Below are 23,197 nucleotides of genomic sequence, written 5' to 3' on the forward strand. Positions count from 1 at the left end.
GGCCTGTTATTCTCACCACCATTTCTGTCATCACAGTGGTAATAACATAAGTCCTAAATATAGATATGACCTATCCCTCCTCAGAAAATGTCAGATTAATATTACAATAGCATTTCCATAGGCTGCAGTAACCGTTTACCAGATCATTGTAGGTCGCAGTGCTACAGGTGCTACAAACATCTGACAATAGCCCGAACAACCCAATAAAAAATCCCTCCTCAGAAAATGTCAGATTAATATTACAATAGCAATTCCATAGGCTGCAGTAACCGTTTACCATCAGATGGGAGGTATGATTTATAACCACCATCATGTATAAAAAATATATATTATAAGCAAGATTATATTTTTGTTTCAGATTGTAGAGGGAGGTATTTTCCAGGTAACATGGAACACGCGGAGTTCAGAGTGAAAGGTAAGTCGTTTAACATATAATTTACAATTTTACTAATTAAGCTTTGAAAAGTATGCTTAAAAATTTTAAAATCTATTGCTCTATTTATCTCAAAAAATTAATTTTAAAAATATTTGTCTATCTGTCTCTTTTGCTAATCTCTGAAATGGCTAGGCCGATTTTGACGGGACCTTCACTAGCAGATAGCTAATTTTATAAGGACTAACTTAGGCCATTTTTATTTGAGAATATTTATTTAAATAAATCACATGCGGATGAATAGTCGTTAATATAAGTACTTCTGTATTCATATTATAAATGCGGAGAGTCTGTATATATGTATATGTACATATATGTTACCTTTCACGATTTGTTTATGATCGTGTAAATTGATTAAGCCGGAATTAAAACCATTGAGCATTGATACATACGGTCGGTTTCTTACATAATTAATCAGTTTATTATTCATGTCTCGTAACTACGTAAATAATAATTTTAGTTATAATTGCATTTAGATAATTGATTTATAATAATTGCAGTATCAATGGTGCAGACAGATATACGCGTATTCTAGCCACGAAACAATAATTTATTTATGTCACTTCGCACAGGTTTTGTAATATTACAACTATCATTTAAAAGGGAACACGCAAGTTTCTTTCTCGTTCTTCTTGTGATGTGACAGCTTTAAAAATGAGCGGTAGATTAAGAAAAACCTATTACTATTCTAAGGTGCTTAAATTGAGTTTATTTGCATAAAGGATTATCTATTCTATTCTATTTTTGTATTAAGACTCCGAATAAGTTCTCTGTATTTCTTACATTCTAAAGAATTCATATATAAAATATAAAGATTAAAAAAAATTAACTACAGGTTGTTCATCATTAGAGACCACTTTCCCCTACTTTTCTGGTACTACATGAATATCAATCCAGTTCAATCTATAGATTTAATTGAGAAGAACTGGCAAGAAACTCAACTGTATTTGTATTTTTTTTAAATAGAAACAGGAATTATGTATTACTAATTATGTCAAATAAATAAAAATATATGTATATTTATATCAGTTGTCTAGTACCCATAACACAAGCTGTGCTTAGTTTGGGACTAAATAGCGCGACGAAACGAAACGAGCTGTCCAAGGATGTTATTATATTATATTGCATGTGACTAATATTAATTATATATATAGATTTGTATTTCGTTGAACAAAATACTTTAGATTACTTTTTCATATACATATATGAAAAATTGAAACGTGATCCTACATATAATAATAATAATAATAATAATAACTAACTCTGAAGTACGGCCTCGCGAATGAGAGGTTGCCGTACTATAAGTACGAGCCCCAGCCGGTCCTCGAAAGCGACAGCGTCAAGCTCTACTGGGACCGATCCATCATCAAAGACAGAACCGTTCTTGCGAACAAACCTGATATCGTGGTGATGGATCGGGCACTTTCGAGGGTGTTTTTGGTGGACATCACCATACCGCATGACGAGAACCTCGTGAAAGCTGAAACTGAGAAAAAGAGAAAATATCTCGACCTGGCTCACGAGGTCACCGAAATGTGGGGGGTGATGTCCACCGAAATCATTCCAATCGTTATGTCGGTGAACGGTCTTATCCCAACCAGTCTGGAACAACATCTCAGACGGTTGTGATTCCGGGGCGGCTCACTCCCGGGAAAGATGCAGAAAGCGGTGCTCTTAGATTCTGCCCGCATTGTACGCCGGTTTCTCTCCCTGAGGCCCTGAACCCCGGCCGACTGTGCTTCTACCGGGGGTATGTTACCATCTCCTCTCCTTAAGAGGGGAGATGAGAATATTTGGAATAAATTATGATAATAATAATTTCAGGACAATTCACACAGCGCCATCTAGATCCAAGTTAAGCTAGCTAAAGCTTGTGTATATATTACGGTTATATATGATAGCATGATGGATAGTATAATAAATCGTTTACTTACACTACAATAGCGACAGTCTGTACATTGTACACTGGCTACATATATCTACATAATCTCACCCTACTTCCCTCGTCGTAATCGAGCAACAGTATATCCTAAACTGTGTTCATAGCAATAAAACGAGATCAACACGTCCCTATATGGATGTCGATATTAAATCGTTTGTCTGTACATCGACAATCTTTATTGGGTCATTGGATTTAGAATAGAAGTTATTGTCTGTGTTCATTTTGATGTTTCGATTCGTTACAAACTAACTTACAATTTTTTTATGTAACTGAAATGGTTATAGTACTTAGTCCATATTTTATACCATACTAGCTGACTCGTGCAACTTCGTCTGCGTTTCATTTCCCCAACTTTTACAGTATTTTTCATTGCAGCTCCGCTCCTATCGGTTGTAGCGTAATGTTATATAGCTTAAAGCCTTCCTCAACAAATAGACTATCCAACACAAATATATTTTTTCAATTCGAACCTGTAGTTCCTGAGATTAGCACGTACAAACAAACAAACAAACTCTTCAGCTTTATAATATTATAGTATAGATTTCATCTATCTCAGTGTTCCCAAGCTTTTTCCTTATCATCTTTGTAATATAATTTATAACATTAATTTATTAATTCTTCTTCACTATAAGTAATGTTGATAACATTACAGTCTGACAATTTTATGATACCTGAAATGATTAACCCACAAAGCCTCTGGCTCGCGGTCTATAGTCCCTCTTCAAGTAACAAGAACTGGTAACATTTCTTCAAACACACTCGTTCTATAATCGAATTAAAACGTCATTCGTGTACCTCCTTTGTTGGAGCAGCAATCGTCTTTCGCCACAAAAGGATCGAATGAAATTCATTGCACTTGTGAATGCGAAGGATTTCATCTATTTTTAAACAACTTTAAAATATATCTCTTTTATGTCTTTCATGTCGATGGCCTTGGTTGTCTAGCGGTTTATCACACCGCCTTAATTCCGATGGTCGCGGGTTCGATTCCTCGCACGGCACAAATATTTCTATTCAGGAGTATGATTATTTGTATCAGTCTGGGTGTTAGAAAACACCCAGACTGATACAAATAATCATACTCATGAATATATAATATGTATGTATTAACGAAAAAAAGTATTACATAGATATTTTTTTTGTTAATACATACATATTATATATGGAAAACACCCAGACTTTGTATCAGTTATCTAGTACCCATAATACAAGCTTTAGCTAGCTTAACTTGGGTCTAGATGGCGCTGTCTGAATTGTCCTGAGATTATTATTATTATGTATCTAACTAGTAATTATGTTATAGTCGCGACTTCGTCTGTACAAACTTTCATCCCCTATTTCACCCCTTCCAATTTTGTTTATTGAAATAAAAGATTGCTACGTCCGTTCTGGTGATACAACCTATCTACTTATAAAATTTTATTAATATCCGTTCAGCCGCATAGTTGTTTTAAGGTAACAAACGAACAGACAAAGCATTCATGATATTAGTGTATATATATATATATATATATATATAGATATTCGAAAAACGTAGGATTTTGTTACCAGAAATACATTACGTGTCAATTTATTTCCTCTATCTGACTTTCTGGTTATGGAAACACCGATAACAAATCAAATCCGTGAATAGACTCCGGGGTATAGATTCAGACCTAGCTTCGTTAGATTATCTATATTAATATGCCAAAAAATAATATAGGGACGCTCTTAGGATTTGAGATATAATTTAAGTTTATTTGTTACCAGCTAAAGAGATGGTGGACTTCATAGCTGATTATCTGGAGAACATTCGAGAACGCCGCGTGTATCCCAGCGTGCAGCCAGGGTACCTCCACAAGTTATTACCAACGGAAGCCCCCCAACAGGCCGAGAAATGGGATGACATCTTCAAAGATGTTGAAGAACACATAATGCCCGGCGTATGTATGAACTACTACTACGTCACTATTTATTTCTATTAGTATATTGTTTGACATGTTAATTAAATAATTCATAAATAATGTATAAATTAATGATATTTAATTTTGAATTTTAACCAATTTTTATTTATATATTAAAAATACAATCCAAATACATTAATAATAATAAATGTTAATTTCATCTCCACAAATTACATAATTCCAGTTTTATTATATAAATGCCAACAATAAAAATCACAAATATAATTTGTGGGAAATCTGGAGCCTGTACCTTAGACACCAGGTCTCCATATAATAATCAATAATCTCTTCATATAAATTTGTAATACATCTAGTTTTTAGTTTATACGTGGAGTGAATTACGTGTGTGTATGTATGTGAGTGAGTGAAAGATCTATGTAAAATTTATATTTAATCTTGTAATTTATATTTTACTTATATTTACATGTGTGTATTTAATTTATGTATATTATAGTTTATACATTAAATTTCTAGAGAAAACCAATAACATATTTTCAGTGACTGTAAAAATATAAATTTAGAAATGCAAATCAAACATTTCACAATAAATAAAAGTAATAGAACATATACTTTAAGAATTATAAATACGATAATTGTATCTCAAATAGAAGATCTGAATTATAATGTAATTGTACATATTATGTTAAATCATATTTATTGAATAAAGCCTACTTACTAAACGATTACTTAAATGACAAACGTGCATGGTTATAGTTGTTCATCCACTGGATTTTCATTTAATGTTAAACATAGACACCTTTACAAGATAACAAAGTAAATAAACTGGATTTAAAATAAAAAGAAATTCAATTGAGCTTCTTGCCAGTTCTCAATTGAATCTGTAATTTGAACTGGACGGAAAGAAATAATAGTACAAAAAACTTGACATCCATAAGCGGCGAAAATCAACATGAATATATAATTTTTGATTTGATTTCATAATTATAATAATTTCAATATATTGTATATCGCATGTTATGTACTTAATTTTTTAATAACCTACCATGTTCCATGTGAGAAATGAAATGAAATTATATGTGCCAATTAGTATAAAAAGTATAATAGGATAATTCAATATGATCATTAATTACATGTTACTGATCATATTGAATTTACATATTAAAATTGATCATATGATCATATTATATCACCGTTAATCTTCCTAAAATAAATAAATAGAAATAACAATCTTACCATTGTAAAATGTTAAGTATAACGATATTGCTGTGTTCGATGTATAGACTTATTTAAATGAACGTATATAAAATAAAATATTAATAAAATGTGTTGCAATAACATTGGTTTTGAAGCCAAAAGAATAAGAAATATTAAGACTATTTCTATTATCTTTTAAAACTAAAAAGGTTTCATAGACCTTTGTTGGAATTTCCAACAAATACAAGAGTAATGATTTCTGATATAGTGTGTTTTTTTCAATAGCTGGTGCACTGGCAGAGTCCTCATATGCACGCCTACTTCCCGGCTCTAACCTCGTACCCATCCATCATGGGTGACATGCTGTCCAGTGCCCTCAACGTCCTGTGCTTCACTTGGGTAAGTAATTATTTAAAAAGAATTAATTTATTTTTAGAATTAAGTAATCATTACCATGTTTTATTTATTATATTCCCGATATTTCGGCTGCACTATAATGTTCTACGATGATGATAAAATTAAAGAGTAGTAAGAGAGTAATAAGAGAGTAGATCATAGTAAGAATAAAAATGTCTCAGGACAATTCACATAGCGCCATACAGTCCCAAGCTAAGCGCGACTTGTATTATGGGTACTAGAGAACTGACAGATATTTTTTTACTAAATATCTATATAATATACATAGAAAACACCCATATCGATACAAACAATCATACCCATGAACAGAAATTTTGGACCGTGTGAGAAATCGACAGCAGTAGCAGCGCAGATGACACTCTAGCACCAGCGGAAGGACTTATGAAGCGGCTGAAAGCCAACTCCTGCCCGACGGATATGGCTTTTGTCTGGGGACACCGCTAAGGGTTCGAATCTCGGCACAGGCCATTATAATTTCGACCCTCGTTTGAATTGGATGGGAGATCGATCGGAAGGGAGTAAAAAACGGTGAAGATTTCGAGTTTTAATTCTGCCCAATAGTTTAAAAAAAATTGGAGACTTTTTAAAACTTTTCGATTGGGAGACTCGAAAAGAACGGAACTTATAAGTTAACAACAACAATGTTTTATTCATCATCAGGCGTCATCACCAGCAGGCACTGAACTGGAGACGATTGCTATGAACTGGCTCGGCAAACTGTTGGGGCTTCCTGATTGCTTTCTCAATGAGAAGAATGATAGTCCGGGCGGTGGAGTCATTCAGGTATAGATTTACTAATATTAATGGCAAGTTTATATAATAATAACTAGCTGGTACGGCAATCTTTGTTTTGCTATATAAATTAATGTTACTAATAAAAAATAGGGGTTGATGGTATAAGGGTGAATATTTAGGGTTGCCTTTTTTAATGCCGAAACATAAAAATATTGTCCATTAAATTATAAAAAAAATTGGTATGGGCCATCCTTATCACTTAGAGGTATAAAACATAGATAATCTGTTCTCAGACATAGCCTACTATCCTACTGGGTATACATATTAAATTTCATCAAAATCGGTAAAGCAGTTTCAAAGAAGAAAAAAAAAGAGATATGGCTAACTTGCTCACCATACTAAGCAGAGCCTGTTTCATGGATACTATACCACTGATACAAATATTTAACTACATTTTTGTAAAAGCATACATAATGTATATAGAAAACACCCAGACAAACGGACATTTATTTCGATGAATTGTATTCGACTGTAACAGCGTCTAAATATCAGGAACTTAAAATCATTTTATTATAAATAATAATAAGTGTCCCTATTTATATATAAATAGTATATATAATTTTTTTTTTGTGTTTTTTTTATTTTATGAAAATCAACGGTAATTTCTTTATCCACTATTAAGTCGAAATTCGACCTTAATTAATATAAATTATTAGTTGAACATTATTAAGGTTCCATTCTCAAAATCTAGACGTTAAATACGTGTGTATTAAATACATGGTATGTATTATTTTTTGATAGATATAATGTTTATTTTTTATATATTAAAAAAAATATTAGCATTCTGCACACTTTCTCTATGTAAAGTACTAGCTACTCGCCTCGGCTTACATGTATTATTATACGTGTCTTATATGTATATATAAACCTTCCTCTCAAATTACTCTATCTATTAAAAAACCGCTTCAAAATCCGTTTCGTAGTTTTAAAGATTTAAGCATACATAGGGACAGACAGCGAGAGCGACTTTGTTTTATACTATGTAATGATGATGAAAAAATATTCTGCACTCTTTCTCTAAAGAAAGTAAGTATAAGTGTACGATTTTTCATATCAATCGCAATTTTCATAATAAAGTTTTTACTTCACGTATATATATAATATAATGGTTACCAAGTAACTGATATTCATTGATTTTCCACAATAAACGTTTGCAAGCCATTAATTTGCTTAGAAACTGTTCAGCAAAATAATGTTATCGTGCTTTAGAATCTTCACTGACCTTTATTAAGACTTATCTTCAATGTTCGCTCGCGCAGATTGAATTTATTTTGGAGGTGAAATTAAATAACAAAATCTGTTCAATCAATAGTTTAAATTTATTTATAGAAGTAAATAAATATTAGATTATAGATAGATCTGTCTACTGATACTGTCTGTCTACGTTATTTACTGTTATTACTTTTCTAATTAATTCCTGTAAATTAAATAAGATCTTATATATAAAATTCTCATAACACAATATTAGTTACCATACTATGTCCATTATGTGTCACAATATTAGTAACGACTTGACCGATTTTTATCAAATTTCAATGCATATTCAGTAGGTCTGAGAATCGGCTAGTATCTATTTTTCATACCCCTAAGTGATAAGAGTTGTCCACCTCTAATTTTGTTGTTGTTGGCATTAAAAATATATAGAACCCTAAATTTTCACCCTTCTATCACCAAATTCTATTTTTTAATAAAGATACTAATTTATATGGCAAAACAACTTTTTCGAAACACCTAGTTTACCATAAAGTTATTCGTGTAACTATATTGATAAGATTTCTTATAAGTAAGATGTTTGTACTAACAGACTACGGCCAGTGAAGCAACTCTGGTCAGCTTACTGGCGGCTCGTACCAGGGCCCTCATGGAGTTGGCCAAACTGAACCCTGAGGTGCAGTCATCAGAGTTACTTGGCCATCTGATCTGCTACTGCTCCGATCAGGCCCACTCCTCAGTTGAGAAGGCTGGACTAATTGGTAAGACAAATGGAAGTTATTAATAATAACCCTGGACAATTCACACAGCGCCATCTAGTCCCATGATAAGTAGAGCTTGTATTATAGGTACTAGATAAGCGATAGAAATACTATTTTTGTAAATATGTACATACATAATATACACAGAAAACACACAGACTAATATAAAAATTCAAACTCATGCATACAGAAGACGACAAGTAATATGAGACAAGACAACTATATATGTGTATGTTAATAATCATTAACATACACATATATATCTTATTAATTGTTTGGTTTATACGAATACTAGGTACCTACCCGGCTTCAAACGGGTGGACATGTATTATACATATAAACCTTCTTGAATCACTCTATCTAATAAAAAACAGCTTCAAAATCCGTTGCGTAGTTTTAAATGTTTAAGCATACATAGGGACAGACAGACAGCGACAGTGACTTTGTTCTATACTATGTACCTAATGTTGTTAATAAATATTGTATTTCATTCATATATTATTATTATTCTAACCAGGTCTGGTCAGGATGAGGTACATCGAGTCTGATGAAAACCAGAGCATGCGCGGTGCTCAGCTGGAGGAAGCGATCATCAGTGATAAGGCCAAAGGATTAGTACCGTTCTGGGTAAGTTATACATTTTTATTGTATTTATTAAAATTTAATTACCAAAGGTATACGACATTTTTCCATACGTAATCTAAATTGACAGAGGTAGCTAACGACTTTGTATGTAATCCACTTCTGATATACGAGTCATAACATTAATATTACATATAAAGACAAACTTGCTGTTCCTAAGTAACTTTTAGAAAAACTAAATAGGTTTTTTATGGATTCCGATAAAACACAAATTGACTTTTTCTAAATATGTTTGTCAGTTCTTCTTAGCGCAAAAGTACTACGAACTGACAGTAGATTTGACATATAATAATAATAATAATAAATCCATTTATTGCCAATATCAGTATAGTTACACATTTATACATATTTAATATGATTGGCAATAGGTACAAACTCAGCTATTGCTGGACTGATGGGCGTCCAGCTCTGGTTTTCTGTTTGTGCTAGATAATCATACCACAACATAATGAAATAAAAATTTAACAAATTAATACATAAATAATAATAATATCCATACGGATACACACGTGCAATGCATATTATGAGAGTCTATAATGTTTGTTTTTATGAGAATGGGTATAAAAAATTACAACAATACACCAAAGGATATACTGGAATTACATTCAAATACATTTAAAACATTTGTTAAATCAGATACTCACTAAATGATTAGTTAAAAGACAAACGTGCATGCCAATAGTTGTTCATGAACGGGATTTTCATTTAATATTAGACATAGACATATATGTGCACAAAGTAAATAAACTGGCTTAAAAAAAATCTGTTGAGTTTCTTTCCAGTACTTCTTATTTGAATCCATATACTGATATGGATGGTAGGGAAAAATATGTATTTATAGAAAAAACTTAACGTTCATAAGCGTCTTAAATTTACTACTAGATTAAATAATATTTGATTCGATAAGATTTTGCATAGTTCTTAATAATCGAAAAGCTTTAAAAGTTTAAAATCTAAAATTAGAAGCTTGTTACATTGAATAAATAATATTGCACTGTGATATAAAATTAATAAGACACAGTCTTCATAATTCCCTTGTGGCTTTTAGAATATATATTTAAAACCACTCCAATTAGTTTCAACGGAAAGATCAGATGTTTTCATTTTAAAATGGCCGCTCGCTTGCTTTATTCCCTATGAGACCAATTTGTTCTAGAGATTTAGGAAAGTCAATAGGTTGTAGCGTAAGTGACGAGCGGTAAGCGTATATAGGAAATATGTATTTGTTTTCAGGTTAATACTAAGGGTATATAAACTTTACGCGTTTTGATTAATGGTTTATATTGGAATGGGGGTGCACCGCCTGCTCTAATGGTTTATGCTGGCGGGGCACCAGTCGAGAACAATAAGATGAGCATGAGGTCATGTTAGTTAGTCTATCGTGACAAATTCAGCAGGATTTTATTATGCTCCCTACCAAAATCGCAAATTTCTGTCGGTAGATTACCTTTTCACGTTTAAAAAGCTAAAAGGATGTAATTTGAATTTAACAAAATTTATATGACGAAGAGAAAATGGGTTATTATTTATACGAAAAAAATACAAGCATGTGAAATAAGGGATACAAGTTTTTGCGAAAAAATTCGCCGGTAATGTTTTCCTCTCGCTGCGTTTAATATCAATAAGTTTATAACTTGGGCCAGAGGCTATCTAGCTTAATAATCCTTTGAAACTATTATATTTTAAAGTACATTATTTGCTAATGATATTAAAATTCTATTTCATTATCGAAGTCTACAGACTTTGATAATTATAACCTGCTGAAGTGTAGAGTGTAGACTTTGAACAGTCGTCTATCTGGACATCTCAATTTCACCTATTTCAGCTAACAGCTGTTTGATTTGTAATATATGTTTCGTTTGAAGGCTACGATATTCCTATATATATATTTATTCATTTATTTCATGCAACTAGGCTCATATTATAAATACCTTATATATATATATATATATATATATATATATATATATATATATATATATATATATATGTGACTCGACTTCAGCTGTGTTACCCTCAATGTCAGGTTACTCTTGGTACGAATATAATCGACAATGTCCTGCTCCTTAGTGGCTTAATGTAGACGGGACAGGTACATTGTCGTGGTCGGTGTAGCAGCACACAGCAGAAAGTTGGGCCCAGTGAGTGCAGTGCCACAATGATTCCTATTGACCCTGTTTGTGCGCCTCTTCTTTTGTACCACGACGAAGCCATCATCGTCGCGGTTCCCAGTGGCAGCACACATAGGGTCAATATTCAGTGCCGTTGTTGGCACACGCCGCTGTACTGAAGCAGTCAGTTTGCTAGCGACGACGGCGGCAAAATCTCGACGCTGTGGTTGCACTGAGGATTTTGTTAGCTAGATAGTTAAATATATAGATATAGATTAGATATATATTCCCCTGAACAGGGGAAAGGAGATTGTTAGTAATGTGGACTAATAATCCTATTGCTAGCAATGTACCATGTTAGGTTGACCTCGACGCGGTTCCCCCTGGAAACCATCGTCATAAATTCTTGGTGAATTTGTCACGATAGGCTAACTACATAACCTAATGCTCATCTTATCATCCTCCACTGGTGCCCCGCCAGCGTAAACCGTTAGCGCAGGCGGGTGCACCATTCTATTATCATCCATAAAAAAAATCCCAGAACAATTCACACAGCGTCACCAAGTCCATAGCTAAGCAGATCTTGTGTTATTACTAGACAGCTGATAAATATACTTAGATACATTTTTTTGTAAACGCATTTAATACACATAGGAAACATCCAGAGCGATGCAATTAATCATATGTTTGTATCGTGTGAGGAATCGAACCAGTCACCATCGGAAGTAAGGCGGTGTGCTAAAGTGTTAAGCCATAGAGGCCGTCATATCAGAATGGATTTATGTGTAACAAAATAACATCATTGATAAAGTTAACAAGATGTAATTGGATCAGGAAGACATACAAAAACAATCTGAATTTCAAGCGCGGATCATTGTATACTCCAATACAGTGTTTTTCAATCTTTTTGATTTCGCGACCCATTTACAGGGTAAAATATTCTGGCGACCCCCTTGTGTCATAGATAAACTAAATAAATAATTTAATTAAAAGCCTACTTACGTTAGTTAGGTAAATATTTTTTTTTATTTTAGTACGTTTATTTATTATTCACGCGGGCCACATGCGTCGACGCCGGCGACGTTGCCACACCAATTAAAAAATAAACAAGCACATCCTTCTCACTAAAATTGTGTTTTTGTTATACATGATCCTAGATATTTTCTTTCACCCGACGACCCCTCGGTAAGGCTTCGCGACACCCCTAGGGTCGCGATCCACAGATTGAAAAACACTGCTCTAATGTAAGGTCGTTCGTATTAAAATCCACTTAAAACCTGACGCCTATCATCGTAATACGTGCTGAAGGTTTTAATAGCATTATTGATAGACCTTGTCTAGTTGACATGTATGATATACTAGCTCTTTACTGGGACTTCGTCTGCTTTTTTGAAGAAGTTGAATAGAAAATTGTTTGTTCAAATAAATTTATATTGGAGCACTTTTGAATAGTCACTACTTTTTTTTATCTACCGCTCATTCTGAAAGCTGTCTCAACATTTGCGTTAACGTTACGAAACTTACGTGTTGCTCTTTAAAATAATTTAGTTCTAACTTTACTTTTTTAACTTAATATGTGTGAATTGCTACCAACTAGCACTAGTTTTTTAAAGTAAAAATATTAAATACACAAAAAACTGGTTGAGTACTTACTCAACCAGTTTTTTGTGTATTTAATATTTACTTAAATAAGAGTAAATCAGTTGTAGTGATTAGAGCAGTCGAGTCTCTACAAGCATTACCACTCACGAGTAAGGTGGAAGAAATTTTAAATAAAAGTCCCCATGTCAGTTCTCGTGAGACAATCCACTGTCCCTACTTCAATTGTTGTATTCCCAGATAAAATAACATAGTAAATTGATATAACTACATACATTATATTGATATGATTTATTTTACTATGTATCTTTCTTGATATATGATAGCGTAGCGGCTTTTGTATTGATTGCCGCATGCATCCTCATGTAAAGTGCGAATACTATAACTACCATATAGTAATTTTTGTAGCTGTGACGTGGTCGAGTGGAATGAGTAGTCATGCTCACTAAAATGTCCAGACATGTGGCGGCGTGGTGGCCCGGGTCATTGGGCTCCCTAAAATATGGTCGAGCGCAGTGATGGCTGGCTCATCCGTCATACTCGTGAACGAGTGCTGCTTGTAGGGACTGGTCTGCTCTTATCACTACGACTGATTTAATCTTATTGTGTTTTTATATTTGAGCCTAAATAAATTAGTGCTGGCTGGTAGTTTGTATTCACACGTTTCGACTTGTAAAATGTGAACTTACAAGGATTGTTTAAAAGAGCAACACACAAGTTTCTTGCTTATTCTTCTTGTGATGACTGTCTCATCACAAGAAGAATAAGCAAGAAACTTGTGTGTTGACTATTCAAAAGTGCCTAAATAAATAAATGATTTTCTATTCTATTCTATTCTATGAAATATATATTTGTATGATATGCGTTTTTTAGTGGTAGAAAGGTGAACATTTAGGCTTAATGTATTCTAGAATATGTCCAAAAAACATACAGAAAATGTTAGGAATGGACAACCTTTATCACTTAGAGGTATGAAAAATAGATAGTAGCCGATTCTCAGACGTACTGAATATACATATAAAATTTCATAAAACTTGGTCAAGTCGGTTCGAAGGAGTATGATAACTGACATTGTGACACGAGATTTTTTATATAAGATCTAGGATTATAGATAGAGAAGTTTCTTGTATAGATGCATAGATGGCTCCATTAGTATCGTATTGCGAAATATAAGATAATTGAAAATTAAACGGAACTAGTCTATGATTCAATACACGTACATGTTAAATCGATAGACAGGACTTGGCTTTCAGCCGCTCCATAAGTCCTTCGCAGGTTTGAATTGCCATTTGCACTCGCCCCTAATCTTTCGATAAAGCTGTACAGGCCAGAGCGGCCAACAGTTTTAGAATAGTTAAATAAAAAGGATAGTTTGAATGGTTCATAAAAAAAGGAAATTTTCTTTAATATTCTTCTGTATTCGGTACTTATGTAACAAAAACTTTGTAAATACCATTTACGAAAATTGAGCAGACGAACGTGTATGAAACTTCGCACAGTCATAGTTCATAAAGAAAAGGACTTGGAAGGAATTTTAAAATAATATTAGCATTCTGCAATGTTAATACATTTTTTAATTATGCATTAAAATACGTAGAATCAATATAAGAAATATAACTCCTGCTGATGGATATGACTTTAGTCTCAGTGCACTGCCAGGGGATCGAACCTTGGTTCAGGCCTTCGTAATTTCAATCCCGATTTGAATTGGACAGGGTATACATCTGAGTGGCGACCTGGGTGCCGCTTATTCTAGGTGTATGTTTACTTCTGTTTATTACAGGTGTGCGCAACATTGGGTACAACCGGATCGGTTGCTTTCGACAACCTGCGAGAGGTGGGACAAGTGTGCGAGAAACATTCTGCTTGGTTGCATGTGGACGCTGCATATGCCGGTAGCGCCTTCATATGCCCCGAGTATAGGTATGTACTTGAATATTAGTTGTTTATGACAAAGTTAGGAATTAACTCATACGCTCTTTCACGCGAAAATGGACTTTCATGCAAGAAAGAATGAGTAAGTATATGTAGACCAAGGGAACGTAAAACACCGTGAGTGTTGCCAGCTCGAACATTCACGCGTTCTTCAATTGTGGGTGACTGACTACTCTACTCCTGTTGGTCGCAGCAGACCTTTAGAGCTTCACCTGATGATAGGGGGCGGGTGCAGATAGCACTCCAAACCTGCGGAAGGACTTATGGAGCGGCTGAAGGCCAACTCCCGCCTGACGGATACGACTTTAGTCTGAGGGCATCACGTCAATTTGTAAATTGTTGCAGTTTTTGGGTGAGATATGGTAGTGAAATTATAGAGTTATCTTAATACTCCGGAATGGCAACTTATGAGTGGTATCACGGGTGTCAAATGCTAACGTAATGTCCGTAGTGCTATTCAAGTATATAGGCGATGGTTGCCACTTACCATCAAGAGGGTCGTCAGATTTTTTGCCATTGGAATAGTAAAGAATATAAAACAAATATGTATCTTTCAATATACCTGGTTACAATATACTATATATAATATTTCCAGGCATTGGCTGGATGGAGTGGAACTGGCTGACTCGTTCGCGTTCAACCCTTCCAAGTGGTTGATGGTCAACTTTGATTGTACAGCTATGTGGTAAGTTTACTGTACAGAACTTTAATTTATTACGGTTTCTGATATTGTAGTTATTTTTATAATAATAATAATAACCTTGGACAATGTACAGAGCCATGGAGTCCTAAGCTAAGCAGAGCTTGTAATACGGGTACTAGACAACTGATATAAGTATATACATAATATAAATAGAAAATAGAAACCTATACAAACAGTGATTCAAGAATATAAAAAACACCTGCTGATTATAATAGAACTTTAAGACATATTGCTAATTTTATAAACCATTTAAGCAGTGTTTTTATTTCAGGGTAAAAGATAGCACAGCTCTTCACAGGACTTTTAACGTTAATCCTATTTATCTGAGACACGAGAATTCAGGTAACTTTATAATAAATACTGTATATAAACTATATTTACATAATATGAAGTCAATGGGTCTTTAGAACCGGTTTATATATTTTTCTCCAATGTTTAATTTACTTTAAGAATAGTTTTAGACATAGAAATAGATTGAAGGTTTATTAAAATAAACTTAATATAAGAATAGTCATATTTTTTCTACTACTCATTCAGAAAGCAGTCTTATTTCAAGAAAAATGCGAATGAAAATAAATGTTGTTCAAACTTACCTTTTTTTGAATAAACCAATCTCCTTAAGCAGTACCAATTCACGGCTATGACGGATGAGCAATACACATACACCACACAGTTCAAATTATAAAAATTATAATGAAACTTATTAATTAATTTATTAACATAATGTAATTTATTCCTTTTTATTTGCAGGAAAAGCCATCGATTATATGGTAAGTTTTGTTGTCTAGCGAATAATTTAATTGTAAATGATTGTTGGGTGAAGATTTCTGTATTTTCTCATTTAGAAGTTTGTTATCACATCAAAATAAATTGCCTGAATAAACTCCGCCAAAAATACTGTAATTGAAATGTTTAATGTAAAACCTTTTGATTAAATGTTCTTAAATGTTTTAAATTAATTTAATTAACTTTTGGTTAGATGTGTTATTGATAGCTATTTTTTTTATTATTTATAATACTACTTGCATTTAATAATCAGTTGGGAACCCAAAAAGCCAATACTCGAAGAAAATTCCGCACCAAAGATGAAACAAATTTTAACCAATCACCAAACACAAAGCATGACATAGCAATTGTAAACGAGAATGGCATTGCTCTGAATGGTAAACATGTAAATGGTGATCTTAAAAGAAATGAAGATACAATTGAAAATACTGATGATTTGGATTTATCTGATGACGACAATACTGACGATAACAATGATCTCAATGAAGGAAAGCTTCACGGGTACAACAAAATGTCTTCTGGATGTGGTAAATCTATACAATTGGAGAATCCTGATAAAAAGGAGATGCTTGTAAGACTTTCTATTTAGGTGATGGGTTGGTTAATTAACGGTGATGGTGATTGGAATAGACGCTTAACATTTAACGGGCAGACTTATATTATAATAAGGTGGAAATAATAATAGTACGAATAAGCAAATTAGTAAGAATGGAAAGTTAAACAGTAATAATATGAATTTAAATAGTTATTATCATAAGTAATTTTATTTATGTATATTTTTCTGTGATTCTAATAGTTTTAATTAGAGAAGATCCTGTAATTGAACAAAACTGTATTTAGTACTTGTATTTTGTAGATATATGTACTTTACATGTGAAGAATATATGTTTAATTGAGCCGTTTACAATAATTGATAAACTGACCAACTTAGAACTAACGTATATTTATTACTAAAGTGAATTTTTAGATTACTATTAAAACATTTTTAAAAATGGTTTAGTAACCTACATAATATAGATAATACTGATATAATATTATTCAGTTTGAAGAATCGAGTTGAATTTTTTCAGCACTGGCAGATCCCATTGAGTCGACGTTTCAGAGCTCTGAAACTTTGGTTTGTACTAAGAAACTATGGAGTCTCTGGAATACAGAAACATCTCAGAGAGGTTAGTATTTTTTTCTCCAATTATATTTGTCTCAAATACAGTATTTTTTGCTACAGCATAATATGCTAAGCAGTAGTAACTTACCTACCAACTGCTATTCTGACATAGTCTGACATAATACTTAATTAAATACTTAATTATCGTCATTCTGCAGATCTTTGTTTTATTAATTCACATCGAGCGGGTGTCGCTATTTTAAACAAAGTGTTTCAAATTTATGAAATTATTATTTTTTGGACACCACAGTATGATCTCCGAAAAAATAAAACTTAAATTTTGAAGAAATTGAAACATGGCAATTGTTCTACAAGACAAAAGTTTAAAGACGTGGTAGGTCCTTGGGACAGTCACGGTCCGTATTATACATTGGGTACCCATACGTGTCTAGCTAAACCAGAACCAATTTATTTTAATGTATAAAGAGAATCATAAAGTGTAATAGTCATAAAGAGATCTTCACCTATTTTATATGCAAATTATTTTGCTATTTCAGAGTGTTCGTTTAGCTCAGAAGTTTGAAGCGTTGGTTCTTGCTGATCAGAGATTCGATATACCTCAACCAAGGAATTTGGGTATGTTTATACTTAAAAATACTGTATTAAAAGTTACTTGCAGAAGATCTGTAATGAAATTATCGAATAAAGTTTACCTGCTTGAATGTTGTAATTTAAATATATAAAAACACCCAGACTAATACAAAGAAAGACTCAAAGACTACAAATATTTGGATTGTGCGAGGAGTCGAATTCATGACTGTCGAAAGTAAAGCGGTATGCTACACTGCTAGACAATTGAGGTATTCGATTAGGATTTTAAACCTGCATATTTTGTTTAATATATATGTGTATATTTTATAATTTCAGGTATGGTAGCATTCAGATTGAAAGGCGACAATGCTCTTACTGAACGCTTGTTGAAGCGCTTAAATGCTCGCGGCTTCATTCATGCTGTACCAGCATGCTTCAAGGGGATATACGTCATCAGATTTACTGTGACTTCGCAGCGCACCACCAATCAGGATATTTTGGGTATGGTCACTGTTTCGATATCTTTTATTAGTGCACACAGATGTAATCTTCTTTTTTTAAATGTTGATCAAATGCTCTTGAATTTGTCTTCTATATTTTATATTGAGGTGCAATCTAGTTAATAATTAAGATAATTTCAAAGTTTAATACACGACAGTTATAGAGAAGTTTTTTTTCGTACTACTCTAACGCTGTTGGCCGCAGATGGCCTTTACAGCTTTACCGGACGATAGGGGGTGAGTGCAGATGGCACTCCAAACCCGCGGAAGGACTTATGGAGCGGCTGAAGGCCAATTCCCGCCTGATGTATAACAACTTTAGTCTGAGGGCTAGTCGTACGAACCTCAGGACCGTTTGAATTGGACGGGGGATCGATCGAAGGAGAAAAGTACGTTTAATGCCTTTACCGATTTACCTTTTTTCAGATGATTGGAATGAAATCAAGTCCGTGGCTAAAGAGATCCTGATTGATGTGTTTGGTTCAGAGAATGGAAATATTATTGTACCAAAGAAACCAAGAATTTCATTGAGAGGTATGTTTCAGTATAATCTTGCTATTCGTCAATTTGTTATATTCTTCTGTTGTTCATCAATTGCTTGAAACCTTAAACAAAAAATGAGATATTTTGACTTGAACAAACAGGAGATAACTCTAATATTAGAATTTGTAATTACTGAATTAGGAATTCATATTTTCAATGAATCAATTTCCATATCACCATATTCCACTCCATTTCCGTACCATTCATATAATATAGAATTTTTATAAAACATTCTATGTAACGACAGCTTCCGACATTTTTTTTAATCGGTTTATTGTAATAGTTCAGTTTAACATTTAATACCCAAAAATAAATATAACATAACTTAAAAAAATTATAAGTTGTATTTTGCCAGTTCGTCTCAACTGAAGTAGCTAGTCGAACTGGACGGTAGAGATTGTATTAAAATTATGATGTACGCAATTATGAGTTTGAGTTTAATAACAACGTAACGGATTAAATTTTTGTTACATGATAGTCCTAAAATTTGCATGGATGATTTTAATAAATTCTCACTTATAGAAACTCGAGAGCTCAATGCTACATTTGGGACCAGTCTGCTTCTCGCCAACAGTCCTATGAGTCCGAAAATAGTGAATGGTACTCATGCAGCTATCTGTGATTATGAACAAGTGCTAACATCTTGCGCACAGACTTTCGCACAATTAAAAATGGAGCCGAAGGACAGTCCTGGTGAGTGTATTCATTCATTCATGCATGCCTGCACTATTTTGTATCTTTAAATCTGAAAATAACCTCTATATTCTAGGTAATCTTTAACACAAGATCCATTTATACCAAGGTAACCTTGGGACAGAGCCAATGTGTTGATTAACAATTTTTGATTTGGTTTACACAGTTTAAAATGTTTAATGCGCAGCGATATAACGCTAACTTTTCATAAGTATTTTGCTATAACAATGCTTTCATGATCTTAGAAATTGAACATTTATTCCGCTTAACATAAAGTGCCTTTACTAAATGACTATGCAATTATCATATTTCTTTTTGTCTTATAGATTCTTTTAGTATCATTATTTATTGCTACGTTTATAACTAAATCTATTACTTCCTACAGCTACAAATAATACATGTACTCCTTCTCTTTGTGACTTTTGCTGTTGGGCTTTTCATTAAATTGTATTAATCTCTGTAATTCTACTGAGTCTTCTCTGATTTCTTCTTTGCATTATACATGGTATCATGGGTTGACTAGTATATAATTACCATTATCTTCCATTTTACTAACACTACTAACACAACAGAGATGCGCCGACGCATCCGTGGCATCAAAATGTGCGGTAAGAAGTTCTCGCTTGATTCCTGCATGGATATGGTGCAGGGTCTGATGATGGAGCAACCATTGCCTCTTTGTTCTGAGGATATGGAGGATGTTTCAAATGGTAGGTATTGCTAATAGATTTTAAAATCGATACAGTTGTCGCTTATTAAATTCAATGACATATAATATCACCAAGTGGAAATTCTATACAAAGATAATTGGAAACTTATTCAATAATTCACCTATTTCTACCGCTGTATTCCAGTTTGTAAAGTCCGACAGTTAGTTACTGGGTACTGGGATCTTCATTAGACAGTGTAAAATAAAAATTGCTACTGATTGTTTGTTATTGGATCGAAAGTAGAAGAAATTGATGCTACTTACCATGAAGCAGACCCAAGTGTTTGTCTTAACTATACATGTTTATTTGAGAGACGCGCAATAAAGTATATATGGTTCCTAAGAATATAATCAGAACCGCCTTTTGTAGCAATATATGGAATCTTTATTAAACAGTTGCAATAGTGATGCTGTAGAAACTTTTGTTTTGAACAAAACATAGTCAACACACAACAACACATAGTCAAACATAGTAATTTTCTATAACATAGTAAAGTTTGAATAAGATTTGGTTTGTCGTTTCTCCATTAAAACCTTCTTCCATTAAAAGGCTTCTTGAGAATTTAATAATTAATAAAATACTGAGTATAAAAAAAAATTTCGTTTGCTAAGTATATTAAAATGATGTATGAATTTTCTAGAACATGAATCCGAAGTTGTTGGTGGCCTACATTAAATCTGAGGTAATGATACCAACATTTTGGTGATGGGTACATTTAGTTAACAAAACCATTCCTAAGCATAAAAATATAAGCGCAATTTACAACGAAAGAGGTGCGTCGTGTCGATTCTGTAATAATTATAAATTGCATTATGAAGAGTCATCCATGTTCTATGGAATTAACACAGCCTAAATAGATTTATAATCGTATAAGTTGCATGCAAATATGAGTTTTAAATTACTGGAAATAGAATTGCATATATGATGACTTGAAATTGGTGTATTCCAAAATGAACTCCAGTCCACTCCCCTCGATAAATGCATTTCGTTGTACTGTACTGTACTCAATAACATAGTCAAAACTACTAACTACTATTATTAACAACTAAATGTAACAATTGAATTCTGCAACATAAATATTGCATTTGTTCATAAAATCTTTTATATCCAGGATCGAGTCCTGGCGAAAGATCATCCCTATCATTATCACCAGTGACATCCAGCGGCACAATCAAGCAAGACTCAAATTCGGACTCGAACCAACTACAAGTACCTCCAACGCCATCTAGACAATACAGGTCAAAATCTGTTGACGTATCACTTACTGGTCTGAGGCTCGATGATGCAAAAATAACTATTGACATGAAAAATAGTGAAATTATAATTACACCAACTGGATCCAAAAGTATTCATGATGGTATAGATCAGAAAGCTGTATTAAGTGATATTGAAGAGAAACTCAACATAGGTGATAAAATTACGCAAGCATTTGAGAATTTTCAAGATGGTTTGCAAATGTTAAGCGAATATCGACAGAATAATGTAGAGGAGACTGAAAGTAAATCGGATGATTGTAACGCAAAATTAACTATTAGAGGTCCGGGTAGTTATATTAAGAAGTTGATACAGCAATTCAGTGAAGGTCCATTTGAAACTGAGGACTCTAAGCCTGAATCTGATAGAGGTATATCAACTCAGTCTATCCGAGATAAAGCCGATGCGATTTGTAAAAAATGCTTGCATTATAAAGGGAAAATATCGAAGTAATCAAGTACTGATAAAATAACACTCTTTTTAGAATTGTACTTATTTTGATGTAGCTTCACCAGATTCTCTAAACAAACGGAATATATAACGACTGAACATCAAGTTCCACCCGATACGACTTTACTTTTAGGGCACCTCTAGGGATTCGAACGTCAGCTCAGGCCGTGTAGTATCATATAAAATATATCCATTTATAAAGTCCCGATTAATAATAGTAATAAACCAGGATAAATCACGCGGCGCCATCTAGTCCCAAACTAAGCAGAGCTTGCAGGACGAATTTTGACTAATGAGCATCCACAATTTCTTTGTAATCATTAAAAAAAAAGATATATTTAGTGTTTTAAAAGTATATAACTTTGCTAGAAGTAAGTAGCTTTGCTGTTATAGCATTTAGTAAATAATTATTAACATATTCATGTTATATACTTACCGAAATGTGTATTTAGCAATAATATTATATAGATAAATAAATAATCAATATTAGATTGTATAAAAATGTATTTATCATAAATAATTTATATATAAATTAATAGTGTATAAATTATTTATAACTGTTTCTTTTATTAATATTTTACTATTAGCGCTTTTTTATTCTCTTGAAAGTCATTTTTTCTTCCTAAAATGATAAAATATATAAAAAAAAATGCGGTGTGGTATTAGTATTTTCGCAATTTTTGAAAGAAACATTATTTATTATGGATTTTACTTATACATATTTTAGAATTATCTTGAAATTATATATAAATTATAATGTAAGAAATAAAAATAACATACCTATCTTTATTAACCAATAATCACATTTAAAAATCTGTATATTATATAATGGCTTAAATGGTGATATATTCGTTAGAATAGTATTGGTTATATATAATATACATATGGAGTTCTTTATATATATTATACATATATAT

The 23,197-nt window shown here is 32.8% G+C and overlaps 1 protein-coding gene across 1 annotated transcript; it reads left to right on the forward strand.

Moving 5' to 3' along the window:
* Window positions 1–387: 387 nt before the first annotated feature.
* On the forward strand, window positions 388–22,481 carry LOC131855328 (aromatic-L-amino-acid decarboxylase). Its single transcript, XM_059206581.1, has 17 exons — window positions 388–415; window positions 4,125–4,297; window positions 5,759–5,872; window positions 6,551–6,673; window positions 8,490–8,658; window positions 9,176–9,285; window positions 14,794–14,933; window positions 15,541–15,630; window positions 15,920–15,990; window positions 16,399–16,418; window positions 17,505–17,603; window positions 18,097–18,175; window positions 18,467–18,631; window positions 19,057–19,164; window positions 19,696–19,866; window positions 20,439–20,576; window positions 21,688–22,481. The coding sequence occupies exons 1-17, from the start codon at window positions 388–390 to the stop codon at window positions 22,281–22,283; spliced, it is 2,394 nt and encodes a 797-aa protein (XP_059062564.1). The 3' UTR covers window positions 22,284–22,481.
* Window positions 22,482–23,197: the final 716 nt, after the last annotated feature.

The sequence above is a fragment of the Achroia grisella genome, unplaced genomic scaffold (genome assembly GCF_030625045.1).
Source record: "Achroia grisella isolate CSIRO2021 unplaced genomic scaffold, CSIRO_AGI_Agris_v1 utg1360, whole genome shotgun sequence".
Lineage (NCBI taxonomy): Eukaryota > Metazoa > Arthropoda > Insecta > Lepidoptera > Pyralidae > Achroia > Achroia grisella.

What these genes read in the sequence shown, in the direction of transcription:
- LOC131855328 (XM_059206581.1), top strand. Translation starts at nt 388, where the DNA reads ATGGAACACGCGGAGTTCAGAGTGAAAG. An exon ending in CGGGCGGTGGAGTCATTCAG is followed by an intron (nt 6,674 to 8,489) that starts GTATAGATTTAC and finishes TTGTACTAACAG; the next exon opens with ACTACGGCCAGTGAAGCAAC. An exon ending in TTCATATGCCCCGAGTATAG is followed by an intron (nt 14,934 to 15,540) that starts GTATGTACTTGA and finishes TAATATTTCCAG; the next exon opens with GCATTGGCTGGATGGAGTGG.